At 39.0% G+C, this 17472-nt stretch overlaps 1 protein-coding gene across 1 annotated transcript in view; it reads left to right on the top strand.

The window, feature by feature from the left end:
- The first annotated feature begins 14033 nt into the window (after positions 1 to 14033).
- The window catches only part of LOC138031337 (fibrillin-2-like), a 15408-nt gene continuing 11969 nt past the window's right edge, over positions 14034 to 17472 (top strand). Inside the window, exons 1-3 of the mRNA XM_068879045.1 lie at positions 14034 to 14105; positions 15249 to 15475; positions 16397 to 16692. Of these exons, the coding sequence (XP_068735146.1) occupies positions 15394 to 15475; positions 16397 to 16692 (378 nt within the window). The 5' untranslated portion in view covers positions 14034 to 14105; positions 15249 to 15393. The remainder of the gene's footprint in view (positions 14106 to 15248; positions 15476 to 16396; positions 16693 to 17472) is intronic.

The raw sequence follows: 17472 nt of genomic DNA, 5'->3' as shown, positions 1-17472 counted from the left end.
CAAAAAAACGCCCTTACGAAAACAAAGCTAATGACATTCACTTCAACTAAGCTGACCGAGTTGTGAACACCAACTCAAAGAGTGGAAACTCTTTGCTGCCTTTGCAGAACGTTAATGAGTTTGTACGCGCATTTTCAGACAAGATGACTTGCATGGAGATTGTCAGCAGGGGACGCGGAGTACGTTTTAAAAAGGGAGCGGGGAGGGCAAGGTTTTGGTATGGATCACGGGAGTGTGAGGGGAGCAGGTAGAGGTTTGGAGAAGACAACGAAGAAAAGGAAGAAAGTGAGGGAGGGGGGGGGGGGGTGCTGAGGCCCCCAGCCCCTAGTGTTTTAACTGTTGTATTGTAGTAGCATGGGTTTGTGTTTCTGATTTTAAAGGCTTGGCGAAAGTGCTAATTAGAAAAACCCGACCGAATACAGCTTAGGAATGTCACTTTCTTAAGATATTTAACGGATTTTGACCGGGGCAGTGAACAATATTTTTAACCTATCCTGTGAGGAATCACATTGGTCTCGCACGCCGTACGAAGCACTAAGGAATGGAACAGGAATTACACCACGCAGTGGCCAGGAGATATTTTATTTACACTTAAGCTTTAATTAACGTATTACCCAACACTCCCAATCAAAAAAATGAAATAAAATGGAACCTATCCTTTTTCAAGATTTTGTCGAGAAAGATTTTAAATACGTAGTCAAAAATACCCTAAGCAGATATTGAAAATGGCTCCTTTATGGATATCTATTTTCATTACATTTAAATATCATCGTGTACTTCGGGTTGGACTGAAGAAACGGAGGCGTCGTCAAAATCGCAATAATAAGGTTAACTTAACTTCAAGGTTCCCAGAAAGCGGTTTCCAGAACTTCACAACATAGTCAATTCAAAGCGGGAAAGAACATGATTAATCACGGCTTCAGAACTTTCAACTTGTTCTTTTTGCAGGACATTTCCGTCACTTAACTTCTAGAGGTCAAAACCGAAACTCAACTTATAAGCCATTCGAAAATTCTTACCGTCGAGTCAAGACTGCCGTGAACTTGTTGACAGAAAAAAAAAAGATGAACCAAGTACTTCACTTCTGCTCACTCTGTTTGTCCGCACAAGTAACAAAACTGGCAAAGAGTTGTTCATTAAACTGTGGCTTCCCACGATGAAGCTTCACTGGTTTAGCAGGCTTCAAAACAGAAAATTCTCCCTCCGGCAGCACTTCTTCCATCGACAGTGAACTCGTCCCTACACCGTATGCACATCCGAACGTCTTATAACTGCAATGCGAGACATGAATGGGCGTGGATTAAAATATCATCATACGCAGCTTGAACATATCTTTTCAGCACCGATGTGTCAAAAAAGCAAGACACTTTTTTATTGGTTCAACCTTTCCCAGAGGTACGAAGGAATCCTTAATTATGCACATCGCCCAAACTGAGGTGCCAAAAACACAAGTTCACTCTTTTGGGAACGAATTGAATGAATTGTACAACAATCAAAATAAGAAAGTATACTTTAAGCACTGACCAGAAGAAAAACCCCAAGAAATAAACGTTTTATTCCAAAAAACCCCTTGTATTTTTCATTTTGCAAATTATGCAACAAAAAGATACCTCAAAATTGAAAAGGGGGAAAATATAAGGTGTTTCAAAGTCAATGTAATGTACGACTTCTCAATAAAATGGAATTCGCATCATGTAAACTAACAAACGTTCACAAATTTAAAACATTTCAACTGTGCTCCTTCCACAAAAATTATTTAAGCCTTTTGAAAAGCAAGATTTACATCACGACTATGAGGGCATTGGGTTGTTTATGAAACAAAATTGGAAGCGTCCAGCGTACTTTAAGACAGGAAACACTAATGTGCAAAGGAAGAATCGAAAACAAGACATTAAATCGTGAACACATCCTTAGGACCTGCATTCGGTTAATTGTTCAACGCAAAGTTAGCTCCACTTTACTTACGCAAATTTGCTTGCATCAAAGGTGAATTGAATCCGAAGGGAGATTGGCGTTCGCACTTTTGCTCTAACGAAAATAAATTACTGCCTTTTCCACCCACTGACTCCGCACTCATACGTAGAGAACTTGACGCCAACTGAAAGCAAACCAGTTAGCTAATCGCTTTTACTTATTTCTTATTTCGGGTCCAGGTTATTCGCAGTCCTGCATCCTAATGAGATGTTTTAGGCTGCGTGAAGGATTTTGGTCGAGAGAAGCAAAATCCCTGGAGGACAGGTGGGCCCACCCCCCAGCCAGGAGACGCATATCAAACACGAACGAGGGGAAAAAAAACCCCTCGTCCGCATCTGAACAGCGCATCTATCCATTTGACCATAGGGGTGGGCACTTAAAACAAGCAAAATTTAGATAGTGATTTGTTATTTCCGGTTACCAACACAAAAGGGGGATGACTTACTTCCGGTTAACAAATGAAGTAAGAAAATTCAGCGGCATATTTGTGAATTGCTTGCTCGTTCCTGAGTGAGCCACGGGGGCTGGATATGAAATAGAGGCAAAATTTAGATAGTGAATTGTTATTTCCGGTTAACAACGAAACGGGTCAGATACATTTCCGGTTAACAACAGTCAGAAGTAGGTCAGAACTGCGGAATGGACATAACATGGCAGTTGAAAAAGATAATTGGAATTAGACAAGCAACTTAGGAAGTTGGAAGCAAGCCAGAAAAAAAATATGAATGAAGGAAAAAATGTTGGTATGTAGTCACTGATTACTCCGTGAGCCACGGGGAATGTCGATGGTACAGGAGGAAGATTTATATGAGATACTATTATTTCCTGTGAACAACGCAAAAGGGTGCAGGCTTATTTCCGGTTAACAAAGGCCAGAAGTGGGTTAAAACTGCGGAATAGAAATAAAATGGCAGTTAAAAAAGATAATCGCAGTCAGACGAGCAACTTAAGCAATTGCAAGCCAGAAAAAAAGTGAATGAAGGAAAAAAGTAGGTTTATACATGCAGTCAAGGTTAAAACGCGTCTTATCCCGTGAGCCACAGAGGACGAAATATGAACGACAGACAGAAATTAGAGATCTATAAATGTTAATAAATTATTTAATGATGATAAGGAACTGTTTGACTTATTTCTGGTCAAAAACAGCCAGAAGTTGGGCACAACTGTGGAATGGATATGAACAGCAGTCAAAAGAGATAATCGCAGTAAGACGAACCTGACAAAAATATGAACGAGAAAAAAAAATCTCCGCTTATCTTCGATATGTACACGTGTCTATCTCATTGCGGCACGGAGTACGAAATATGACATTCGAGCAGAATTTAGATACATAACAGTGTGAATGAATTAATTAAAGGCGCAGACCTATTTCCGGTTCCGGCCATTACTTGGCCAGAACTGCGGCTTGCAAAGGGAAATAGTTAACAACGGCCAATGGTAGGTCAGCGTGAAATGAAAGTCAAAAGTCATTGCAGTTAGACAAGCAACTTCAGCAGTTGCAAGCAAGACTGACAAAGTATGAACTAGAGAACCAAATAATTTATGTCAATACTCAGCGCCCTACAGGAGACGAGACATGAAAGTGAGGCAGAATTTACAACGATCATCTATAGATTTACCAAAGCCTAAAAGCGGACCTCCCGTGTTATTTGTTAACCTGGCTTGAGCCTGCGATCCAATCGAAAACCAGTACCTAGTTAGCGGTCAACCAAAGAAAAAAACAGCTAACTTCGATGAACTTTTAAACTTGAGCCGGCGATACCGGTCAACGGATACCTTGTTTTGACAGGTGTCAATTAACCATATCATGGATGTCATATCAAAGGTGTTTCGGCCAAAAAACGCGGGTTGCATCACAGAGATTCACATTGGCATACATGGATGGGTGGACGTACGGGCGTACGGTGACCAAAACCAAATTTTCTCACACAGATGGGTTACCATGAGGTTACCATATTTTGTTACCAATGGCGTTCCACGCGCTTGCGGAGCTCCGCTAAAACGATGAATGAATGAATTAATAATAATGAGACTAGCCCACGCAAAGGGAGTCACACTTATTCAACAATTATTCCACGAGCGCGCTTTGGTTGCGTTGGTAAATAGCCAACGGCGCACTTATCGCCCAATTGGCTATCACCAGTCTCCTATCCAACAAGCGCGAATGGTATAGGGCAGATATCTATTTACAAACATTGCTTATGTTATTCAAATATGCCAACTACAGGAACAAAAGACACTTTTTCGACAGCCAATTCAGACGTCAACGATATCTTCCCTATAACTGCTTTATTAAATTTTCAATAAACTGTGAATTCTTGGACTCTTGGAAATTAAAGCCAATCAGTTTCCAACTTGATAACACCTGACGCAATCAGTTTCCATATTTGGCCATACGGTAATTGAGCTGAAAACCAAGATCGAGTGAACCAGTCAGAAAGCTTCTCTTGGAACCATTATAAGTCCCAAGAGAAAATAAAAACAATGCTTATGCAAAATTTTGGACGGGGCAAATAAAGAGTATTATGGTATTTTGATATTGGCTAATACCCGAGAGCGAGATTTTAATAGGGCAATAGCCCTTTTCACGATTAGGTTTTCTCACTTGCAATACAATATCATGCAGCATGTATGTGAGGCAATTTCAGGCTATTTTGTAGTTTTAACCCGAAATTGCCTCGCATTCACGTTAGATTACATTGTTATGCAAATTAGAAAAACTAACCGTGAAAAGGGCTATTGCATGATGACGCCACTTGACTACAAGTACCAGAATTCTTCAGGTTCTGCTTGTCTCATGCTAATTTGGGCTGTCGTTATTTTTACCCCGCTAGTAATACAAAATTTAACTAAGAAAAGAAAAACAAACTGAATCCTGGTAGCTGTAGTCAGAAAGAGAAAGAGAGAGTGATGAACAAAGTTGGACAGTCAACGACTTTTTTAAATCGTTTTATTGATTTACCAATAAATACTGACAAGTTACTTCAAGTATTTTGTTAGTGTTAATTACCTTTACAAAAGAAGAAGTCTTCAATACGCCAGCACTTGATCTTAAAACGATTATACTTTATGACAAAACCACGAACAGTCCAAATTGGAAGTTGAAAGACTTAGTACAAAAATCAACTGATGTTGAAACAGTCCAGATTAAGAAATTAAAAGACTTGTGCAAAAATGAAATAGTTTTCAAATAGTCAAAATAGTGTTTACATGTAGTTGAAACACAGATCAAAAATCAACTAGTTTTTAAACAGTGCAAATTGGAAATCAACTAGTTTTCAAAACAGCTCACATTGTTAAGTTGAAAGACTTGCAAAAAAATCAAATAGCTTTTAAACAGTCCAAACGGTGGTTAGTTGAAAGACAGTCCAAATTAGGAAGTTGAACGACTTAGTACGAAAATCAACTAGTTTTTAAACAGTTCACAAATTGGTAAGTCGGAATTAGAACACAAAAATCAACTAGTTTCATTGAAAAAATCTTCAAGTTACACCACAGGAGAAAGTACTCAAGCAAAGTTGATTGAGAATAAACGAGCAAGGAATCAATTGGTTAGAGTACTCCACACAGTATTTTTCTCGCTAACCGGGAACATAAAACTAAATCTCTTCGACTTAGAAGGGAAAATGTCCTTCCACGCAAACACGATTCAGAAAAAACAACCCAGATGATTAGCTGAATGTTGACGTAAACTAGAATTGCTAATACACAATGTTCAACTACCATAATCAATTAATTGTCCACGAAAATCATAGTTAGTATAGTACGCCAAAACTAAGTAACGTAGAGGTCCGTCCATCCTCTATTCTGCGCTTGCTTCCTTCTTTGAATGATTGTTTGCTCTTTCGTTCATGTCATGCTCGCTGACCTGTTTAAGACAAATCTGCAGGGAAGACAAAAAAATTGCGGCCACATCACCAATCAAAACAGTCATATGTAAAAATACTTCACAAATACTGCATGATTCAATGCAGGGAGTGGGAGGATAGGCATTGAGGTCTTGGCAATCTAAAAACCCGAAGGAAGGGTTATGGTAAAGTATGAACATGTTTCCTTTCAACAGAATACCCCATGAATGGCAACATTAAGCCAATGAAAGATAGGAGTTACTACAGTAATTCCTTTCCTGGGCAAGATGGGCATTAGAGCTGTTCTTTGTAATCCTAGCAAAAATTAATGTCACTTGATTCCTGGGTAGGATATTGGCAACTGCATAAAAAGAGTGAATACCAGTACCCTAGAAGTTACGACCCTCACGGGTGGGGTTTTAATGAGGACTATTGGTTACACCTTAAGGTTTTGGTTAAAATGTTAATTAAGCAAAAGGTAAAGGAAGCTAGCCAAGACACCTACACTGTTTGCAAACAGGAATCATTTAAAAACCCCATTTAAAAAAACTGTAAACGGTAAATTAATTCAAAATGAATGGGACCTTCTCAATTCACTTTAGTTAAGCTTGCTACATTGGCGCACCTTCCTTTCCTTAACTCTATAAAATGCAAATTTGGGCAAGACACTGATAAGCATCCTACTTACATTTCTGCTGTTAAGTTTGACAAAGAGACCCACTAAAGTTTGCAAAACTGGTCTTGATGCTTTCAACACTAGTCACGTTGAAAGAAATGTATATATTTGAAGTGCGGGTTATTGAGTTCTTTCACGAGGACCAATGAGGCCAAAAATTGACCTGTCTAAAATTGCCTAAATTTCCTAAAATTGTTCCGACTAGCAATGTTAGAACTCTGCCATGATTGAATATTTCTCATTCAAGTAACTTCCAAGATTGACAACAATCACAGAAGGACATAACTGGCACACTTGCCAAATGAAACACTAGCTTACTACAGGTCACAGCGATGAAACAAAAAATAATATCTGTAGTCATGCACAATGTCTATGTGCTGTTTGTCAGAAGTCATAGATTTTTTCGAGAAATGTTCCTTCACTTTGATGCAATAGCACTGTTCGAAGACTAAGCATATACAGCGGGGATCAAGAAAGAATATTGTTTAAGCTAATGATCTTCGCAACTTAATGTCATTGGCAAATTTGATTTTCTTTTGTTTGGTGAATCAGATTAACTTCAAAGGGAATTTATTCTCTGATAAAATCCAAGAGGAAACTACAAAAAAAGGTTGCTCGTCGAATCTTAAAATTCAAGCTCCAGTCTCTGGGAAAACATACTTGAATGGCTACTGTAAGTTATAAGAATTCATGAAAAAAAAAATCAAAAATGAGCCTTGAATAAGTGTCCTTGAGTGGAAAACTTTAACCATAAAAGAAGAAATGTTTTAACCTTTGCAAAATCTCATTTTGGCAAGAGACAGGATCAACTTGCTTTCTTTAATAAGAGATTTCCATCTTCCCACTGTTGACTGAAGGAGATAAGTTTTTGTTGAATAACTAGGAAAATGAACTGCAGAGCCAGCCACTTCTTAAGTGGTTAAATACTGAGAAGCCGGAGTCTAATAGATCATGATGATGATGATGATGATGACTCTGTGCCTGTTAGCAATGTTGAAAGGCGAGGTTTGACTAGAACTGCACCACACAGTTACACATACAGTAGTGAAATCAGATTGTTTTTCAATCATTCACTGATGTGTACTTACAGTACTTTTAAAGTTAAGCATAAGGCCTGTTTGCCTGTTTACAGACTAAATGACATAATGTTGTTGTACCTCTGCTATATGGTACCCAGAAAAAACCAGGACGAGAACCAACGAGATCTAACCTCGCCTCTGCCATGTTAAATTCAAAAATAAGGCCGCGCGCGGTTGTGAGATACGGCGTTAAAATGGTCCTCCCCAGTCCTACGAATTAAGTCACCAGATCACCTGGTTAGAGTTCATATATTTGTCAGTTTTATTCCACTACTTTTCCAGTTTGCAACTGGGAATGAAAAAGTAATGCCGTCATTTTCTCATATGCCCCCCTCCCCGACTCCTTTCTAATTTTTAGTCTCCGGGGACCCTGGTAAGATGAGGGTATCAGTGTTTTACCTGGTGTATTGTAGTGGGATGTGTTTGTGTTTCTGATTTTAAAGGCTTCACTAAAGTGCTTATTAGAAAACCCCAACTGAATCCAACTTAGGAATGTCACTTGAACGGATTTTAACTGGGGCTGTGAACAATACAGTTTAAGCCATTCTGTAAGGAATCACATTGGGCTCGCACACAAAAGCACTAAGGAATGGTAAAGGAAGTGAACAACGCAGCGGCCAGGACATATTTTATTTACACGTTAGCTTTAATTTAACGAATTACTTCCCTTCCCCCCCCCCCCCACCCCACATGAGAAAAACGATCCTTTTTGAGATTCTCGTTAAATAGTTTTAAAGTACATAGTCAAAAATACCCTAGGCGGATTTGAAAAAAATGTGACCCCTTTATGCATATCTTCCTGAAATATCTTTATGCACTTATGGTTGGAAGAAACAGGGGCGATGTCAAAATCCCAATAATAAGGTCAGTTAACCTTCTGGGCCGGGTTCCTGAAAGGTGTAATAGCTCTATTCCAGGGATAAATGTGCCTTATTCCAGGCACATTTATCCCTGGAATAGGGGTATTACACCTTTCAGGAACCGGCCCCAGGTTTCCAGAACTTCACAACATGGTCAGCTCCAAGCGGGAAATCAATTCTTCAGAACTTTCAACTTGTTCTTATTACAAGACAAATACTCAAGTTAACTTCTACAGGTCAAAACCGAAACTCAACGTATAAGCCATTTGAAAATTCTTACCTTCTAGTCAAGATTGCCATGACCTTGTTGACAGCAAAGAGAGACGAACTAAGTACTTCACTTCTGCCAGTTCTGCTTGCCCGCAAAAGTTGAAACGCTGGCAAAGAGTTGTTCATTTAACTGTGTGTTCCCATGATGTAGCTTCACTGGTTTAGCAGGCCTCAAACAGCAAATTCACCCTCCGACAGCACTTCCTCCAACCACAGTCAACTCGTCCCTACGCTGTATGCAATAGGAGACAAGAATGGGTGTGGATTTAAATATCATACGCGGCTCCCGATTGAACGTACCATTTCAGCACAGAAGTGTCAAAAAAGCAAGACACTTTTATTGGTTCAACCTTTCCCAGAGGAAAGGAAGGAATCCTTAATTGTGCACAAGGGACCGTTCATTTTTTATGGGGTGGAGGGGGGGCTGGTGGGTTTTGGAGGAGTGTAATTTGAAAATTGCATGACCCTCTCCCCCCACTTTCCGATTTGCGCATGTCCCCCCCTCATCAAAGAATTTTTTTGGAAGCCCCCCCCCCTCCCATTAAATTTCTCAGAGAAAAGCCCTGGTAACGAGGTCAGTTCCAATTCAGGACTCAAATTATTGGTCTTAAATTTTATATGCGCTTGGCAACAACATTTTTATGACTGAAAAGAAAGTTGTTACTATTCAAGACTGTTATTATGGTACGTTCACTGTCAAAATAAAAAAGCTGTTGAGAGGTTTTCTTGTTACCCTGAAACTGTTTTGGCATATTTGGTATAAATAAAAGAGCACAATTTTTCTTCAATTTGTTAACATCTCTTATCCTATTTTTGATCTAATTTTTTCGTCCAACCCCGCCCCCCTTTCCTTACATTTTTTTCGGCTTGCCCCCCCCCCCCCTTTCAAGCCATTTTTTTTCTAGTGCCCCCCTCCCCCCCCCCAATAGCGCATCTATCCACGTGGCCATGGCCAAGTAGGCACCAGATACATGCGAAATTTAGATAGTGAATTGTTATTTCCGATTACCAACACAAAACAATGGAAGTTAACAATGGAAGTTTACACGCTTGTTCCTAAGTGAGCCACAGGGGCTGGATATAACATTCACAATTGAGACAATGAATTGTTATTTCGGGATAACGACGGCCAGAAGGTAGTCAAAACTGCGGAATAGGTATGAAATGGTAGTTTAAAAAATAAGATAATCCCAGTTCGACAAAAAAAACTTTGGCAGTTGCAGGCAAGCCTGAAAAAAAATGAATGAAGGCAAAAAAGTCGGTACACGGTCAAGGTTTACACACTTCTTACTCCGTGAGCCACCGGGGAAATTAAGTTAACAAACTGTCATTTCCAGAAAAAACAAGGCAAAAGGGAGCAGTCCTTTTCCCGGTTAACAACTGCCAGAAGTAGGTAGTTAAAAATGCGGAATAGATATGAAGTGACAGTCAAGAAAGTCAGTTACTCATCAAGCAACGTTGGCAGTTGCAAGCAAGGCTGCAAAAAATATGAACAAGAACAACAAACCCGTTGTTTAAACATGACATTTACACGTTAATTTCTCATTGCCGCACGGCAAACGAGGTATGACATGTGTGAGTGTGAATTAATCAATTAAAGGTGCAGACGTATTTCCGGTTCCGGCCAGCGCGATAAGGCATAGCTCTTGCAGTAGGGAGCAGACTTATTTCCAATTAACAATGGCTAGATGTTACCCTGGATTCCAGAGGTTATTTTCTCGCTATGAAAATAGGGGCGAATTTTTCATAGGGAGAAAATAACGTCTGGAATCCAGGGTAGCTAGATATAGGTGAGAACTGCGAATTTGACATGAAATGGCAGTTTAAAAGATTATCGCACTTAGAAAGCTTGAGCTGTTGCAAACTAGACTGCACTTACTTGATAAGACGGCCATATTGGTGCCAAAACAATAGGAAAAATTAGCTCAAGTTTTACATAATAATAGAGTCAAATTGCCAAAGGACTTTTCCGCTATTGTTCTTTCCATCAACATGGCCGCCGTGACGTCACGTACAATAAAAGTAGAGAGGGAAAAAAAAGCTAGTTTATAATTAAGGATTATACGCGTCTAAATCCATGCGCCACAGGGGAACGGGTTCGAGATAGGGACAGAATTTAAAAAGATAAAAGTTTTAATTAACTAATTAATAATGACAAGACATAGCCGAAACTAAAGGAGGCAAACATTATTAGACAATTGTTCTACGAGAGCGCGTCGGATACGCGATGGTGAAAAAACCGACGAGACTTGGCTAGAACCAGTGTCATATCCAACAAGCGTGAATGAAATAATAATAGGTTATTTTCGAGATCATGTCTACCCGCCTGATAGTAATAATTTTTCCGTAAACTCACCTGTTGTTTTAATTTAATTTAAGTGAGCATAAGTCTAGAGACTATTTAATAAAAAAAAGAACATTGAAACATAATTTTTGGTAAACGAGTCGTTGACTTGCTCTTCCATCTTTTCTTTTAACGCCTGCAATGCCGCCGCTCTCTTGTATCTGCACAATTGGTGTAACAGTTAAATTAAACAAACACGGATAATTTTGCCACAATTCAGGCAGTGCTTCTTCCTTATTAACTCCACGAACGGTTTTCTGGTCACTATTTCTGCATTAAGTTTCGAGCACGTTCACAACCCTTGTATGGTGCTCGTAAACTATACTTACCTAGCGCCCTCACGTGGGTTCCTGAGCACCCGAGGTCGATCAAAACAAACAGAGTCCGAATACAGAACCCGGATACGGATCATCCTTATATCTAGCAGTGTCACTTAATTACATTAGTCTACAGGGCAACGTACGCTTGCGTAGCTTTCTAAGAGCCCGGGCCCGCAAAAAAACCGACAGTGCTAGATAATTAAGTGACATTGCCACCTAAAAAGTATAAGTGACATTACAAGATAATAAGTAGCAGTGCTAGAGACGTAAGCGACATTGCCAGATAAATAAGTGACAGTGCTAGATAAGAATAGTTTTTGGATAGCACGTCCGTTACTGCAGGGCACCGTACCCTTGAGATATCGCCGCGTCAAATCGTTGTAGAATCACATTGAAATCGCGCCCGGTTTACGCGTTCGATTTTTTTAATTGCAACTTGAGTGCGACAAAATGTGCATCAAGTTGCTGCGACAAAAGTTGCATGTTTAAACGGGCATTAAGAAAAACTTTGGAGCCTAAACAAGGTTTTATTCAGTAAGACCCAGTTTACGAAAAAAACATTGCCAAGATTTTATTTATTTAAGATTTTATTTAAACACGGAAAATCATCATTTAAGCTTTACAAGTTAAAAACTTAAACTATTTACAACTGCTTTACATGATTGACGAGTGGGAATCCAATATGCTGGATACCTTCTTCAGGTTTTGCTTAAATTAATTAAGATTAAATATTCATGAACATTTGGTAAACGGGTGCCATCATTCACAATAGCCCACTTTTGACATATTTAAAATTCAGTCCCAAACAAAAGGCATCGTCTCGAGGCTCTGGGGAATAAAAGCATACAAATCCTTATATCAAGTAAAGCTATGATCCTCGCAGTTATGAACGCAGTTTTGGCAATTGCGTAGAGAAGCCTGAAAATTTCAGGACTTCAACGGGGTTTGAACCCGTGACCTCGTGATACTGGTGCGACGCTCTAACCAACAGACCTATGAAGCCACTGACGTTACTTTATTTGATATTCGTAGTTCGATATATGATTCATTTCATATATCATTTCACCGTTAAATCCTTATATATATTCCCCAAAGCCTTGAGATGATGCCCTTTGTTTAGGACTGAATTTTAATATATCGAAAGTGGGCTATTACTCCGTTTTTTTAAAATAAAAAAGGAGTTATACAGGCCCGGTTTGCGAAAAAAAGGAAAAAGAAAATCACATCTTTCCCTTTGTTTCGTGTTTAAACGAGTTCCAATAAATCGTAACATTTCCACACTTTCAGTTGCAGATTTGCGAAGAAAGAGGAAGATGTTAAAACACTCAGAACGACGTTCTAGCGTCGTTAGTGCATCTTCCTTAAGTTCCTCCCGTTGACAGTCCCACAACAGCATCATAGCCTCAAGTAAAAAAAAAAAAAAAATTCTGTATTTGTCGTTTTTAACAATTTGACTTTCGGGAGTGACGGTATGTAAATTCTGCTCAAATTTCAAACACTGTCCAGTAAACAAGTTCTAAGAATGAAGATTATTATAGCTAAGGGATATATTCTTGATATAACACCAGACTTCGTGATTAGCAAACAAGGATATCTATGGCGCCAGTTAGGATAATTAACTTTTGCATTACTGGAGGGTTAACGTATTTGAAGGAACTTTCAGCATTAATTCTGCAGATGGACCACGCAAATTAAAGACCGCCCCTTATACAAAGTCCTTTAAACATCTGCTAACTTTAACGATCCTTTAAATTAACTATACCACAAAAATTTTAATAACTTGTTTTCCAAATGTTTTCCTTGGTGTTGGAAATAGTTCATTAACACTAGTTCAGCATTATCTGTACTCCTATCGACATCGATCGTCATCTAAGAAGTCACAGAACGTCTCAAAGTGTCTCAAAGCAGTTTTGCATGACACTTTGAAGAGACTGTCTTATTAGAGGGAATGGCTGTACAAGTGTTCCTCATAGCACGGTAACGCTGGGGTAACGTATTTTTAGATGCACGCCTACGTCACCATAGCAACAGATAGGCGTGATATATTTATCTAATTTATTATTTAATTCTCTCTGAAGAATGCTTAACATCAAAAACAGTTAAATATTAAAGTTTGTAGTCTGTCTGATCCATTTTATGGAAGGGCACTGTTACTATTTTTGTCTTCAGTTGTTACGGCTCTTTCACAATTTCAATAATTTTGGTTTTCTCTTTTTCAAGTCTTCGCACTTCGAAATATATAGATCAACTCTTCATTCAAAACTTGACATTATTCTCTTGTGTGTCATTGCATGTTTTCGTGCAAAAGAAAACGTTATAAGTCATTCATTTCATGGAGCTGGCTGGCGAAAAAACAGAAACGTAGCCCCTTAATTCACGGTTTTAGGGGAAAATGTCACCTTGTTCGAAACTCTTCTATTTGTCATAGGAAAAGTATTTCCAAACCTTCTTTTTACTTAAAAATACCAAGCTTTCAACTCTGCCCGAATCTTGTTGACGTTTTAATAGCCCATTTTCGATATATTAAAGTTCAGTCCTAAACAAAACGCATAATCTCCAGGCTCTGGGGAATAGACTCATACGAATCCTTTTATAAGTCAACACATTCATACAGTGCCCAAATATGGTCATAAAGCTCTCGATAGATGTAGGTCTACATGACCTATATTCAACGATGGATTCAGATTTCGCAAGAGAAAGTGAAAATGACAGACCGGCGCCGCTTCACTCACAAGTTCGGAATCTTTCATTTGTTATCAATGTGTTGAATTATAAAACAGTTATAACGCTCAAGCTTGCGTAATATCGCCTAATTTTAGACGACTCAGCCTTCGACCTCGCGGGTAAATGTTAGTCGATATCACGCTCGCTTTCGCGCTATAACTGTTAATTATTTATTTCCCAGAACCTTGAGACAAGGTTATTTGTTTTAGAGCATTGCAATTTCGTTTCTGAACCAAGGAAGAGGGAGCATACCACGTTTTACGAGCGTCAACAGAGACCGGTCCTGTATTGCTTATTATCAATCTGTATTCAATAAGTTTATCAACTTATCGCCATTTCAAAGCTGCTAACTAAGACAGGAATTCAATATTAAACCATATTATATTTCATCGAACTGGTTAAAGAAAATGATGAGCTTTGGGCCAATACTGCTACACAGAGGTTCTTTTTTTGAGCCGAATATAGTTTTGAAATTTTCTGACGCTTATCTCCGATGTGTCCAGTACATACACCACAGTAATGTCGATAGATTTCTTGCAGACTTTGACAACGTCCAAGCTGAAGCTATTTTGCAGATCTTGAAAATGTCACACGTAAAGGCGCTTTTACACCAAAAAAAGTTTCGTGGAACTTGTCTCGCAACGTTTGGCGATATTGTGGCGGGACAAGTTGCTCGAAAAATTTCACAGTGTAACATACCCTGCAACGGCTAAAATAGTTGCGAGACAACTTGCAAGAGACTTTTCCGAAAGTAGAATTAAGTTCTACTTTTCGTGCAACTTGTCTCGCAATGATTTGGGTCGTTGTAGGGTATGTTACACTGTGGAATGTTTCGTGCAACAATATCGCCAAAACATTGCGAGACAAGTTGCACGAAATATTTCAGAGTACCACAGCGCTTTAACGAAGGGCTTATGCAACTCTAGTAGATATGTAATGTTTAAAACGAGCAGCAGTATTTTGTTGGGTTTAAAGATATTGAGTTAGTGATAATCTTCAATGGAAAAGCTTATTATAGTAAAGTGGTTGCGGTCAATTTCAAGAGTGATGACCTCAAGGCTAAGATGAAATATTCATGTTAATTGATGCTTTTATCCACAACTAAGGAAAAACATCCTTGACAAATAAACTTACTTGTCTTTATCACTGGCAGATATATATCACGGGATCCACTTGACAGAAACTCGCACCCTTGAAGCCCACGAGCCATTTCACGTCTGGATAAGCAATCGGGAACCGCGCTGGTTCGAACTAAGCCGACAGCCGAAAGAGTCTTGCAACAAAAAGCAAGGAAAGAAATGAAGCCCTTCGGCTGCACGACATTTCTGAAAGCTTCTCTGCTCATGCTAATAATCGGCCTCTCATACGCAGTTGTTAATGGTATGATATCTTTCTAACTGGATTTTACCTCAACTGGCTGAACTCTACAAATTCAACAGCAAACGCTCCAATTCTCATTGTCATTCCTTTTGTACATTTATGTTTATATTCAGTCGCCTCACTCTTTTTTTTCTGTAAAAACGTCTTATTTTGGAGCTGATGCTGAACGTTCTTCTTTTTCTTCTTCTTAGTCTTTTGTGATTTACAGTACAGATGTAATACTTCGTTGCCGATTAATCCGTTGACGCCGTTGACTCGAAGAAGTCGTCGATTCATCGGTGAAAACTTGGCTTTTTCATCATCTTTCTCTGCAGTTGTAATTTATCGAGACCGGATTGTTGTTCAAGTATTGTCCACCGATCTCGTACATTCTAGTTTTGATTGCTGGCGAAGAGCATTTGCTCTTGGGGCATAAAATTCTCCATTCGTGCGACATGATCCACCTCGAATCATCTTACGCACCATAGAATTCCAAACAACTTGAATCTTAGCTAAATATTTTTCACTACTATTCCACGCTTGTGTAGTGTAGGTCAAGCGCGACCGCACAAACTTGACCCTAATCTTCAGCGAATTCACCAAACCGGACACATTTCTATGCACAGTCATAGTGGAATCATCCTCTGGGTTTACATGCACGCCAAGATGTAGCCTCAAAACATTCTTAACATGTTAGCAAATTATGGTATTCTAAGTACTACTACGAAATGAATTGTTAACCACATTATACAGGATCCGTCCACACGGACGTACAGACGCGTCCGGATATTTTGGGAACCGCACGATTTACCCTTTAGCCTTTTTTTAATATACTCACACAAAGAAACAACACAAAAGAAAGACCTTCTTAATTGACTCTCAGTCTAAACGTTTTCCCAAGATTTTGGTGAAACTCAGACTAAACGGTCTTTTCTATTGCAGGGAAAAAAGCCGGCAAAGCTATCAGTCGCGGTGAACCACACACTGGTGTCAGTTTCGTAAACTTTAAAGAAGACAAGTTCTCCTACTTGAATATCACCATTCTTGGGTATAGTCACGTTGACTGGATGCCCCAGTGCTCGTTTGCCTGTTTGGAAATTCCGACATGTTTTTCATACAACCTGGCTGCTTACCCGGACATCAACGGTAAACTGCTTTGTGAAGTTCTCCCATCGGACAAGTACAACAACTCGGACAAATTCATGTTCAGCGGATCCTTTCACCATTTTAGCATCGCGGTATGTCAAATGTCTTGGACTCTTATGGCGTACAGTATTTTCTCCTTTAAAATTCTTCTTTTATTCATACATTTCTTTTTGTTCTCGAGAATATCGATTAGCCATAGAAATTCAAAGTTTTATGGTCTATATAAGATACGATGTGCGTGAAAAACGTGATGACTCTGAAGCAACGCGAACCTGGACATTATAAAACAGGTTTGCATTGCGTACATGTTGTTAGTTTTACGAAGAACCTCTTACACCACTACCACTGTCGCTGGTTGTTTCTGACTTAGTTTGTTGCCGAGATATATCAACATCAGTTTATTGTACATTACATAAAGGAATAAGTTAAATATTGAAAGGCCAATCTGTTATTGAGCATCAATATCACCTTTATTACCTTGACCACCTTTTTAATATCACTTGTCAAAATAGTTCTTGAACTGAAAGATGAAAGTTTTACTGTGATGGCCGTGCATCTGGCTGCGACTTCAGACAAATTCACAGAAATCGAGATTAATCCTTAAATGAATTACACCCAAAGATCAGTGTATACTATATTCTCAAGAAATCGCTGCACTTTCTTGCACTTGAGGAACAGTAAGTTTTTGGAGTGGTTCCTCGTCTTGTGTAATCGTTCCTAACTTAGGAGGTAGTGTAGTCCAGTGGTTAGGGCGCTTACCTTAAGATCCGGAGATCCCGGGTTCAAGATCTACCTACCTATCTATCTATCTATCTATCTATCTATCTATCTATCTATCTATCTATCTATCTATCTATCTATCTATATCAAAT

This window comes from Montipora capricornis, chromosome 14 (genome assembly GCF_036669925.1).
Source record: "Montipora capricornis isolate CH-2021 chromosome 14, ASM3666992v2, whole genome shotgun sequence".
Classification (NCBI taxonomy): domain Eukaryota; kingdom Metazoa; phylum Cnidaria; class Anthozoa; order Scleractinia; family Acroporidae; genus Montipora; species Montipora capricornis.
Note: the sequence above shows the minus strand (reverse complement) of the source record. Positions and strands in the feature narration are given on the sequence as shown.